This window comes from Chiloscyllium punctatum, chromosome 12 (genome assembly GCF_047496795.1).
Source record: "Chiloscyllium punctatum isolate Juve2018m chromosome 12, sChiPun1.3, whole genome shotgun sequence".
Lineage (NCBI taxonomy): Eukaryota > Metazoa > Chordata > Chondrichthyes > Orectolobiformes > Hemiscylliidae > Chiloscyllium > Chiloscyllium punctatum.
The window spans coordinates 29,135,495-29,148,693 of record NC_092750.1 but is presented as its reverse complement, the minus strand read 5'-3'; the positions used below and the strand labels follow the sequence as shown (position 1 = coordinate 29,148,693).

The following is a 13,199-nucleotide window of genomic DNA, read 5'->3' as shown; positions in this document are numbered from 1 at the left end:
AGGCTTCTTGCATTGAAATAAATGCAGTTTAATTTATCAGTCCTACCTTGTTCACTGCTTTGTCCCTGCCTGTCCTGATTGTTTGACTCTTTTCTCAACTGTACCAGTTTCAGATTGATCTCTTTCCTCACTATCTCCCTGGGTCCCCCTGTCCTTTTACTAGTCTAAATCCTCCTGAGCAGCTCTAGCAAATCTTCCTACCAGAATATTTGTCCCCTTCCAAGTGCAACCTCTCCTCCTTGTACAGGTCACTTCTACCCCAAAAGAGATTCCAATGATCCAAAAATGTGACTCCTTCTCCCATACACCAGCTCCTCAGCCATTCATTCTTCTGCTCTATCCTCCTATTCTTGTTCTCACTAGCTTGCAGCACCGGGAGTAATCCAGATATTACTACTCACAAGGACCTCCTTTTTTTTAAAATTGCTGCTTAACACTCTATATATTTTCCCTTCAGAATCTCCTCCAGAATCTCCTCCTTTTCCCTTCCTATGTCATTGGTTCCAATGTGTATAATGACCTCCTGCTGGCCCCGCTCCCCCTTGAGAATATTATGCACCCTGTCTGAGACATCCTTGATCCTGGCACCAGGGAAGCAACACACCGTTCTGATTTTTCTCTGCTGGCCACAGAAACGTCTGTCTGTACCTTGGACTGGAGAATCCCCTAACACAATTGATCTCTAGGAACCTGACGTACCCCTCGTTGCATTAGAGCCAGTCTCAATACCAGAAAGTTGTCTGTTCATGCTACATTCCACTGCGAATCAATATCCCCCTACATTTTCTAAAGCAACAAACTTGAAATGGGGATAGCCACAGAAGACTCCTGCACTACCTTCCTTACTTTTCTGGAGTTAACCCATCTATGTGACTGTATCTGAAATCTTTCTCCCTTCCTATAACTGCCATCCATCACACTCCTTTGCTCTTGTAAATTTATCATTACCTCTAATTGTCTCTTCAACCGATCCATCCAATCTGATTGGATTCACCACCAACAGCATTTATTGCAGATATAATCCTCAGTAACACATAAACGCTCCCTAAACTCCCACATCCGACAAGAACAGCATCTTACTCTACTAAAGGCTATTTTTGCTCCTTCACAATCTACAGACCCAGAAAATAGCACTGTCTTATTCCTCTACAAAACACTGCTCCAGGCTAACTTAATACTTACGGCTTATATTTTTAAGTTTAATCAAGAGACATATCTCAATAGAGCATATAATCAAGAAAGAACCCACTCTACTCACCAACGCAAATGTTCAACAAGGCCCCAGGGCCACACTTAAAACTAGTCACTTATCTGACTGTGCTGTGACCACTCCCAATCAGGTTCCTCCAAGATCAGTTGTGAATTTCACTGTTTGTTAATGTTCCTAGACACACTCTGATGTCCAGCGATTCTTGAATTCAACAGCAAAGGCAGTAACTGTGCAGGTTCACTGCTGTGTCAGGGAGCAGTGTGAGTTTCTTTCTCCCTCTCTCTAGCTCTCACACTGACCATGTGCTTGCCTTTGTAAAATGCTGTTGTTTTGACTTTTCTTCTCTAAAGTTCCAAAACAATGCAACAGCATATAAAACAGTAATTGGCTGCTCCTGGAATTTGAGGAAATCACCTCCAACACCTAAAATACCTCAAAAGGAGCAGCCTATTACAGCCAGAAATTTTTCCCAACCTCCATCTTGGATTACCCAGAATCCTGTCTAATTCTTGTCACTGAAACACAAAAGATGCAATTCAATATTGAAAAGTTCGAAGAGTCACATAGTTGATTCTTAGAAAGACAGATGTAAGTTGATACAGAAATACTGAATCAAGTTAATGGATTTTTATGAAGTACAGTTTTTCACAATTATGACATGGGAGCAGATGTGGGCCATTTGGTCCGTTTGTGTCTGCTGTTCTTTTCCATGACATGGCTGATCTAACTACATTTTCTTGCTTTGTGACCTTTTGATTCCCTTTCTGATTTAAATACGTGTCTCAACCTTAAATTTGCTTAATGACCCTGACTGAACAGCCCTCTGCAATAAAAAAAATTCCACTGATTCAGTACCCTGTGACAGAAGAAATCCTTCTCATCTCGGTTTTAAATGGACAACACATAATTCTGAGATTATGTCCTATGTTATTCAACTTTCCATGCTGTACATCTCTATGACTCTCTGACTATATAACTTACATTGGACAAACAGGCAGAAAACTAGCCACCAGGATACATGAACATCAACTAACCACAAAAAAGACATGACCCAGTATCCTTACATACAAATGAGGAAGAACATCACTTTGACTGGGACAACACATCCATCCTAGGACAAGCCAAACAGACATGCACAAGAATTCCAAGAAGCATGGCATTCCAACTGGAACTCTATCAACAAACATATTGACTTGGACTCCAGTTATCACCCTCTGAGAAAAAGAACGGGAAGTGACATCACCACAGGAAGTGCCAACACCAATCCAAGGAACCCTAAACACACAAATAGAAAGCAGGTCATAACATTAGCGCTTCACCAGAGGCTGACTGATGATGTTACCTAGTACAGTGACTAAACATCTGCAAATTAACCTTCCAACTCGGTGAGCAAACTTGCATCCAGAATCCTTTTATTATAGATCCTAAGATTTTCCCTCTAACTGATAAGCTGGCCAGTTTACAGTTATCTGGTTTTGTGGTCTCATCATTGAATAAGCCTTACACTAGCAGTTTTTCAGAATGTAAAGACTCTTGCAAAATTATTACCAGTGTGACCACTATCTCTGTAGCTACTTACCTTAATATCCTGGAAAGTAACCCAGTCATTAGTCCAACGAGTTTCCCTTGTACTTCATCTCTAGTGATATTGTACTTTTGATATTTATTGTGCTTATTTCCTACCCAACTACAACCCTCTTTCTCCCTCCACACACACACACACACACACACACACACACACACACACACACACACACACACACACACACACACACACACGCGCTTTCACGCACTCTCACACACAAGGCCACAGACTTCAATTAATTACCAATCATAGTTGCAAAAACCTCTATTAGATTGTCATTTGGCTTTTTAGTCAGAGGTTTTACAGCGTAGAAAGAGGCTACTTAGAGTCATAGAGATGTACAGCATGGAAACAGACCCTTCGGTCCAACCCATCCATGTCGACCAGATATCCCAACCCAATCTAGTCCCACCTGCCAGTACCTGGCCATATCCCTCCCAACCCTTCCTATTCATATACCCATCCAAATGTCTTTTAAATGTTGCAATTGTACCAGCCTCCACCACTTTTTTTTCTGGCAGCTTATTCCATACATGTGGGCGGCACGGTAGCACAGTGGTTAGCACTGCTGCCTCTCAGCACTAGAGACCCAGGTTCAATTCCTGCCTCAGGCAACTGTCTGTGTGGAGTTTGCACATTCTCCTCGAGTCTGCATGAGTTTCCTCCGGGTGATCCGGTTTCCTCCCACAGTCCAAAAATGTGCAGGTTAGGTGAATTGGCCATGCTAAATTACACCATTGTGTTCGGTTAAGTGGTAAATAGAGGGGAATGGGTGTGGGTGGGTTGCGTTTCGGTGGGTTGGTGCGGACTTGTTGGGCCGAAGGGCCTGTTTCCATACTGTAAGTAATCTGTCTAATCTAAAATGTGTACCACCCTCTGCGTGAAAAAGTTGCCCCTTATGATGTTTTATATCTTTTCCCCCCTCACCCTACACCTATGCCTTCTAGTTTTGGACTCCCTGACCCCAGGGAAAAGACTTTGCCTATTTATTCTATCCATGCCCCTCATAATTTTGTAAACCTCTATAATGTCACCCCTCAGCCTCCGTCGCTCCAGGGAAAACAGCCCCAGCCTGTTCAGCCTCCCCTCTTTCCCCCCAGTAGCTCAAATCCTCCAAACCTGGCAACATCCTTGTAACCTATTGTGTCCATACAAGTCGTCAAAAATCAAAAACTTCTAATGTTGAATCTAACCATCCTTTTCTTTCTTCTATTTAAAAAGAATATTTCTAACTTCTTTGACCTGTCCTCAACTGAAGGTCCATATTCCTGAAACCATTTTTGTAAATTGCTTCTGTACTCTCTCCAGTGCGCACACATCTTTCAGTGTGGCATTCGATACTCTACGTAGTACTCCAACTGAGGTCAAACAGTGTCTTATACAAGTTCAACATTATCTCTGTGCTCTTATAATGTATGTGCTGATTAACAAATATGTATGTGGAGAATATTGTTTTATTAACTGCTGTTTTCATCTGTCCTGCTACCTTCACTGATACATTCAGTACAGACCCAGGTCTTTCTGCTCTTGCACCTTTTTTAGAATTGTCTTTGTGTTCTACCTGTCAATATGCATCACCACTCATTATTTTGCATGTTTATTCAACTGTGTTTAAACCCAACCGTATAAAATGTCTTTTCATTTACTATCATCGATCCACAGTCACCTGCTCTCTGGTGAAATGCTGAATTTAAATCCGTTTTAGAAGAACACTTCCCTCAGAAGTAAAGGTTAAACTTTCCTGTTAAAAGTAATCAACACTCACCTACCTCTATTTTAACATCCAAATTCGAAAGGTGGTGATTTTCTCTAAATTAAGCATCATTCAGTATGATATGAATCACAATTACTTTGGTCAATACCTAGGATTGAGAAACCACTTTAGCATCCCGGTCACATCTCAATAAGCAGGCAGTGCTTGACAGAAACTCCCTCACATCTGTGCATGAGTGAAATTTTTTTTTTAAATATTGAAAACCCAAGCTTATCTTAACTCGCCAAACATGTGACTTTAATAATTTGAACAGAATTCCAGTATAATGAAAGTATCTTTTTGTCTGGTTGTTACAGCAAACTTCAGTTTCAAGTTTTAATTCATTGCAATTTAAAATTTACCTACTGATGTTTCGTTTTTTCTTTTCCAGAATTAATGATGCCTTCTGACCAGTATGAATTAGAACTGCAGAATAGCATAGTAAGTCCAGGGGGACATGCAAATCACCCTGTGGGAAAACTAACGCAAGCCACATCAACGGTAACTGCACTGCAGCAAGGGCAAACAAACCTGGTGCTGATGCATAAAAGTATCCTTTGTTGTTTTGATTGGCATTTTGCAGAAGCTAAATAGCACAGCACGTTCAATACTAACATCATGCTAATTGTATGATATTAACCCAATATAAAGCTACAGCGAATATGCTTTTGTGACATGGCAAAGATTTGATGAAACTATTATGCAGAGAGCAGTATTTGCATAGTTTTTACAACTTCAGCATGTTTACAGCTAATAGATCTTTACTCATTGCTTATTCTGCATGTTTGTGTTCTGCATACAAAATATTCTCATCCTCGATGGGCAGCAGATAACTGCAGATGTGATACTGATTTGTGCATTTAATCTCTCTAATGCAACTGAGTAGCATTTTCAATAATAAAGCAGAAGATAAATTTATTTAGGAATTATAAAAAATATTACTATATTTAATATTCAGTTTGAAACTACAGTATAATGTGCTTGTTGAACTTGAACGCGCTCTCATTTCAACAATATCCACCTATGTACTTTTCATAAGGATGTATGTGCTTGGAAGTTGGTTGTTTTCACTTTATTTAGTAAAGTGGACTCTATACAGCACCTGTTTGAGATGTCAGTCTTCGTGGTTCACAATATCTTGAATGAGATTATTTTCAAAAAAAACAAGTGTTTGAGTTTCTAAACTCGTACATTATCATTTCACCTTTGTCTAATGTTAATTTTGAACTTCAACTAATTCCCAGGGGTCAATATCTTTCTTGGTTCATTGGAGCTATTCCTCTGCAAACTTCAACTCACACCTTGCATGTGGTTTCATTTTTCAAAACATTATTCAACTGTGCTCAGCAGAGCTTCTAACAACCCATTGTCCTTCAAAAATTAGTTCTGACTTCTAAATTGAAGGGCTGACTCTGACTAGCATGTCTCTGGTTCGACCTTCTAATATTGAACAAGAATGTCCTCTTTGTATTTGTTTTTAAAGTTAAAGAAAATAGCTCAGAAAATCCTTCTTTGGTTGAAATTCTGGTATCTATAAAACAGGATACCAGATGTTGGATCGTGTTGCTCCAGTTAGTCGTCCTCATTGGACTGGTCAGTATAAAATTTAACATTGGAGGGCAAGAAGGAAAGATGGCACATATCTATTTTTCTTTCCTCTTAAGATTCAAAATATAATTTTGAGATATGTATGAAATGTTTTATTTCAGGTTCCTTGCATGCCTGCAGTAATGTTGCCATGGTTAGATGGATTGGGCATTCTAAATTGCCGAACTGTCCATGGATATGTATGTCAGGTGGATTAGCCATTTGAAATGCAGGGTTACAGAGATATGGTAGGGGGATGGGCATGGGTAGGGTGCTGTTTAGAGGGGCAGTGTAGACTCGATGGGCCTAATGACCTGCTCCTACACGAGAGATTCTGTAAGCGTCATCAAAAATTATTTGCCATCCTGTGTCTCACTGGCTCTATATATATATATAATTTGCCGTTGGATTCTGTTATAGTTTGTCCTTGGCTATTGCATGATTTAAATGATGCACTAATCTTTGTTCTGTGGTGGTATCGTCTGCTTCTGGAGAGGACTGGTAATTGCAAGAATTCAAGAACCTGAGAACAATCTTATTGCCAGCAATGCTAAATGTTCAAGGTTCTTAGACCTCATTATTTCACTGAATCTGACAGCAACATGTGTAGTCCACAGATGCCCATAGTACTGCAGAAATTGCTGTAAATAATTTTACAGTTCTATAAGGATATGATTATAATCTCCATGGCATACTGTCACTGAGAAAAACCTATGAATTGATGAGAACTTCCAATCTTGTACTGAATCTTTCTTAAAATAAAACTGCACTTGTCTTGAATGGGCTTTGTTTTTTTTTAAACTGTGCATTAATTTCATTTTAATTACTGGCCTGAGAAGCTGATTTTCCATTCATAGAATATTAGATTTCTCCTTATGATTCATTTTAAATGTTGATTTTCCTGTTAATTTTTAAACATTTTGTTTTATCTTTATTTTAGCTTCCACTTAATTCAATCATTTATTTAACTATCTAAAAATTTTAAACTTCAATTAAAAGTACTTTTAACTCTTTAGCTTGCTGTTTATGAGAATACTTCACTCGCTGCTTACTATGTTAGTTGACATCACAGCTGTTCAACACCTGATGGTCCCCTTCACCTAAGGGCAAAATCAAACCTACTACAATGATCACTGGATCTTCATTTGCAACTCTCTTTCCGAGTTCAAGAGGAAGGATCATTGCTTCGCTACGATGTGACAGCAAAGTGCAGTTCATTTTTTTTTTTAAATTAGGGCTATTAGAATTGCACCTACCCCTATTTTTTTTTGATTGACTTAAAGCATTACAATTGCTAGAAACCCCAAAAGAATTTGAAAACAACCTTAGGTGTGCAAAATAAGATGTAACAGATGCTTTGGCTTTTAAACCTTTTCTCATTTCAGCAAGTTTGGACTGAGGTTTGGAACTGGTCGGCAAAATCTTTCCATAAAGTATTGTTTCCTTTCTGTAAGATTGGCTACAATACGTTGTGGTAATTGTATAATATTCATGAACTTGGTGATTGTTTGAAATCTCCATTAAAATATAGAAATTGTTAGGGCACAGAAAGAGATGATTTGGTTCATTTTTGCCTGCACTGGCTCTTCAAGCATAATTACCTAGTGCTAATCTTCTGCTTTTCCTCATTCTGTTTCACTGCTTCTATTCTAATAAATTTAAGAATATTTTTATGTTGAGAATAGATTCAGTTTTAAACTTACTTGACCTTAACAAATTACTTAGGTATTCGTATGCAAGGTGTATCCCGGTTGCCAAACTGCACAATTTATGTTGTTGAGCCACGTTACCTAGGTTAGTATTTGAAATAACTTATTGGTAAAATATCTGTTGATTGAGAGTGCACACTTTCATTAGATTTTGAAGATGTATTGTAAATTTATTCTATTGGTTATTTGGGATTCTCGCAGATGTAAAATGTTTTTAAACAATAAATATATTTTGGGAGTTCTGTCTTTGTGAGTAGGGCTTTTTCTCAGGAGAACGGCTGTGCTTAGCAGTGTGCAGAAGCTCAAATAGTCTGTCTTAATTCGTCTTTAACCTCACAGTGAAATTGATCTTTGTCCATTTTTGTTGTTGTTAAGTGATACTGCAGTTGTTTTTGAGACAAAATGTGATAAGCATTTACATGTGCATTTTTGCTCTTGTAATATTTTTTAACCTTTTTATTAATACTAAGGTTGAATTACGCTTTTAAAAAGTTGGAATAAAGCAACACTTAAGTGAATAATTCTTTATTATTGCATTGTATTCTTTGACATCCTTCTGCTAGCCAAGAAAGCAACATGGCTTCATAGAATCCGTAGCCTTATTACGAAACCATAATCTTGTTCTCTTCTCCAATTCTGAGCAATTGCTTTCCTGTAGCTACTCAGAGGAAAGTTAAGAGAAATGTACTATAGTTTGTTTGCTTAAGCAGAGTTTGCATGTGTGCGTATTCATGTAATCATTCAACTATTACATTTTTTTTCATAGTATGACTTTTTTTTTCTGTGTTTGCCTTGGAAATGGACCAGATATGTGTCAGAAACAGGATGCTCCAGCCTGTGATAATGTATGTCATTGATAGATAGGCTTAGCCAAAGACTTTGTAACAACCTTGTGAATGAAATAGTTGCTGAAGTTTTGTTGTAGTGGTCTAAAGAAGTCAATAAGTTGTTGAGGACAGTTGATCAATCCTTTTGCGGGTGCAAGATTCTATTTCTATTCCATCCATTTCTTAATTCTGAGAACCCTATCATATCAAAAATTCAGTTCAACTAAACTATCTGAATCATACTTCAAAGAAGTACATTCCTTCAATAAAGAAACACACCAGTCTATAATACCATAATATTCAGTACTGATTTCAATAAATGCATGTTTAAACTAATTTAGCAAATAATTTTACTGAAGATTAAATTGTTAAATTGATAATTCAGGAGTTACCTGTTAAAGATACCCATAAATAAAGGTAATGAACTGTGCCATTGAGAAACTCAGTGCACTCTGTGCCAATGAATGGATTCTTCTATAAATGGATCTTTAATGTCCGCACAGCAGCAAAAAAGAAATTACAGTAAACTGTGATTATGGATACAAGTTGGCTTGTTGCAGTTTCTTTTTCTGCCAGCAGAATAAAGATAAAATAACTAATGATTTTGAACATGTAAGATTCTGTGAGGGGTCTTGACAAGGAAGATGTGGTGAACATGCTTCCTCTTCTAGACAAATTCAGAGTTTTAAATAGAGATAAAGCAAAGATTGAGCAACAAGGTAAAAGTTTATCAGGGTAGACAGGGATGCAGATCTTGGCATGCAGTCAGTTTCGACTTTGTCTTATTGTATGGTGGAGCAGGTTCAGCATAGTCTGATATTTTGTAAAGTCGGGGGGGGGGGGGAAGCTTTTCATGACTCAGTTTAGGAACTTCATTTGGCATGGTATTGATGTTCACAACCAGCCAGCAGTACTCATAGTGAAATGAAAACAATCTCTGGTTGTCAGTCAAGGAAACCAATAGAACTTAGGACCAAGGATTTTGATAGATATTGGCAAGATCCTATGTTTATATTTAAGAAGGCAAAATTTTAAAGTGGAAGTATTTTGTGAATTTCTCATTATGCAGCAGTCCACTCATTTGGATCTCTGCTGATAAAACTATTGTATTGACGATGAGAACTTTTTTGTTATAGGTTTTACAGTTCACCCTGGCGACAGATGGATTTTGGAGACTGGCAAAGTGTATGGTCTAACCATTGAAGTGTATGATAAAGAAAGTAACAAACTATATTTATCAGATGTAAGTATTACACTATAAATCTACTTGCATAATGAGTAGATAACTTTCTTTAAAAAAAACTGTAAAATCAAATGTGCCAGCATTTTTTTTAAGTGACCGTAGTGTTTGTTGAAAGAAGTGTAAGTTGCTGCACATTTTTCCAATATTCTTTCTAACTAATGACACTGCAGAGTAATTTGGTAATTGGATCACACTTTAAAACATGTTTATAAATAGGTAAACTGGAAAGTAAAAGTGAGAATCGAGAAAATTGCAACATTTAGACAATGTGTAAATTATTGTTCTTTCTCTCAAAAATGTGTCTTTTTTTGAAGTGCCAAGGTTTACCATTTATTGGAGCAAGGCACCCTGCAGCGTGCCTGATTAGATAGACAGACGTTTCCTTACACTCCTCACCTCTCTTTATGACCTGGAATCTTAAGTTTATAATGGCACAGTGAGGGAATTTGGCAACTAATGAAACCAGCAACACTTTTTATTATTTTTAAATTTGCCTTATTCAAATCACCGGAAGCATGAGACCTTGCACTTTTACTTATTGAAATTCAGAGAAGGCATTTAATAGTCAGTCTTCAAGAAATTATGTGCTTTATAGTTTTTGTACTATAAATTACTAGATTGTGTGATAAGTTAAATGAGTAATGTGTGAATGGAGATGTAATTAAAGGCCACTTTTCATGAAACAAGTTCAAAATCATCCTGCCAAATATAGAGGGATCTCTGCCTCATGAAAAGCCGCTGCTTGGATTGCATGTTAATAGCTGTATGCCTCACTCAGGCCAGGATTGTTTTGTCAAATGCTGATCAAATACTACTCCATATATTTTGAAAGGAAATTTGAAACCAATTTATTTTTGAAACAATCTTTCTCCTCCAGAATTGTAAACATCAAAAAGGTGAGGAAAGGGTTTTGAAGATCTGTTTCAGTTTTAAGGTATTATTTCTGTAAGTAAAATGACCTAATATAAACCAGCAAAATAAAATTAGAGCAGAGAGATATTTTCAGACTAATTCTTGAACTGTGCCCATCCTCCACTTATTTATTTGGAATTTTTCATATTACTTTCTATTAAATATTTGTTATTCAGATTATTTGAGAAATAACTTAAAGAACATTGACTTGGTGGAGTAGCAGAGAAAGCATTATAACAGATAGTTGAGGTGCCCTACATTACCAGACTCTGTAAGAAGTGTTATTTTTGTGTCAGAGTTCCATTTTGTAAATTCACACTTTTAAAAAAAAATATGTTTCAATCAGTTTATGGTCATTTTAAAGCATTGCATGTATGTACATTGTTCATATTTGCGTTTAAGTTTTTATGCCAAGCCATTTCTTTGTGATAACATAGGAGATCCGAATTAATACCGAAATCCCGAAAGAGTATTTTGAAATACTGGAGACGTCTGTGAATGGATCATATCATCGTATAAAAGCACTGAAGAAAGGTCAAACAATAATTGATGCTGCTTTAACCAGTGTGGTTTCTCAGGTCAGTTTCTTTTGTCTTGTAACCCCTGCCCACGTAATGCCAAGCTTTTCTTTAGCAATGAGGAATTATGCTGAATCTATTGTGCTTTAGCTGGTTAGAGTTTATTTTGTGTTCTCTTCAATTAATCACATGAAACATTTACTTCCTGGCTAATTATTTGACAATCCGACCTCCAAACTACACAGCAAAATGTTTTCATAACGTTTGACAACCGGTTTTTTAAAATTTCAGTTTTGGAGCAGGATTTGTAATTCGCAAATAAAAACCAAAAGAACTGTGGATGCTGTAAATCAGAAACAAAATCAGAAGTTGCTGGACCCTTCCTCAGCAGGTCTGGCAGCACCTGTACAGAGAAATCAAAGTTAATGTTTTGGGTCAGGTGACCCTTCCTCAGAGCTGTGGGTGGCTAGGAAAATGTTGGCCTATATGCAGAAGATAGGGTTGGGGGGTGGGAGGGGTGGGGGGGATGTGATAAAGGATAAACGCACAGCTCACTTACCCCTCCTTTCGAAAACCCCAAAGAGGACTGCCCAGGAAGATGCATTATTTCTGTCTACTCATGCCCCACAGAACTCATCCCTTTCTACCTTGACTCCAACTCCGTCTTTTCTCTCCTGATTCAGTCCCTGCCCACATATGTCCACGATTTCTCGAATGGTTTATGCCTTTTTTTTGCAGTTTGCAGTCTCCAGCCACCACCTCTTTACCATGGACATACAGTCCCTTTAAATGTCCATCCCCCACCGGGATGGTGATAGGGCTCTCTGCTTCTTCCTGGAGCAAAGGCCTGAACTATCCCCACCCATCACCACCCTCCACCGCTTGGTCAAGCTCGTCCTCCCCCTCAACAACTTCTCTTTTAACTCATTTTCTTCAGGTCAGAGTGGCCATGGGTACACACATGGGCCCTGTTATGCCTATCCCTTTAGGGAGTACATGGAACATTCCTTGTTTCAGTTCTATTCTGGCCCCCACCATTATTTCTTTAATAGATTTGTGATATCTGTGTTGCTTTCTTCTCCAGTTCAGAATTGGAAAAGATTTTATTGATTTTTTTTTTTGTTTCTAATTTCCACCCTGCCCTCACTTTCTCCTAAGTCTCCTTCTGACTCCTCCTTACCCTTTTTCAACATATCTGTTTCCATTTCTGGGGATAGACTGGCCACTAATATCCACTACAAGTACTCTGACTCCCACAGCTACCTGGACTGTACATCCTTGCACCTTGCTTCCTGTAAACTCTCCATTCCATTCTCCCAGTTTCTCCATCGCTATTGAATGTATTCTGATGAGGCCAGCTTCGACAAGCGAGCCTACAAAATATCCGCCGCCTTCCTCAACTGAGGATTCCCCAGAACCATTGGCGACAGGGCTGTCACCTGGGTCAACCCATCTCCCAAGCTTACACCCTCGCCCCCTCTCTTTCCTCCTGCAATGGGGTTCCCCTTGTCCTTAGGAGAAAGTGAGGACTGCAGATGCTGAAGATCAGAGTTGAAAATGTGTTGTTGCAAAAGCGCAGCAGGTCAGGCAGCATCCATTCTGTCTGCAAAATAATCGAGCTTCTAGTTGTCTGCCACTCTAATACACCACCCTGTTCCCTGGCTGACATCTGTATCTCAGGCTTACTGCAGTGTTCCCACAAAACTCAGTGCCAGCTGGAAGAACAGCACCTCATTTTCTGCTTGGGGACTTTGTAGCTGTACATCTGAGTCTGTGACTGTGTTCTTAACTACATACGCAAAGTAGCCAAAAGGAAGCAAGTATAAGTAATCTTCAAATTTGTGTGGGTATTTTA

General features: G+C 38.4%; 1 protein-coding gene across 1 annotated transcript in view; it reads left to right on the top strand.

The window, feature by feature from the left end:
- Positions 1-13,199, top strand: part of nup210 (nucleoporin 210) — a 112,543-nt gene that overhangs the window by 37,276 nt on the left and 62,068 nt on the right. Inside the window, exons 7-10 of the mRNA XM_072582222.1 lie at positions 4,940-5,098; positions 7,861-7,929; positions 9,808-9,914; positions 11,264-11,404. Coding sequence (XP_072438323.1) covers positions 4,940-5,098; positions 7,861-7,929; positions 9,808-9,914; positions 11,264-11,404 — 476 coding nt within the window. The remainder of the gene's footprint in view (positions 1-4,939; positions 5,099-7,860; positions 7,930-9,807; positions 9,915-11,263; positions 11,405-13,199) is intronic.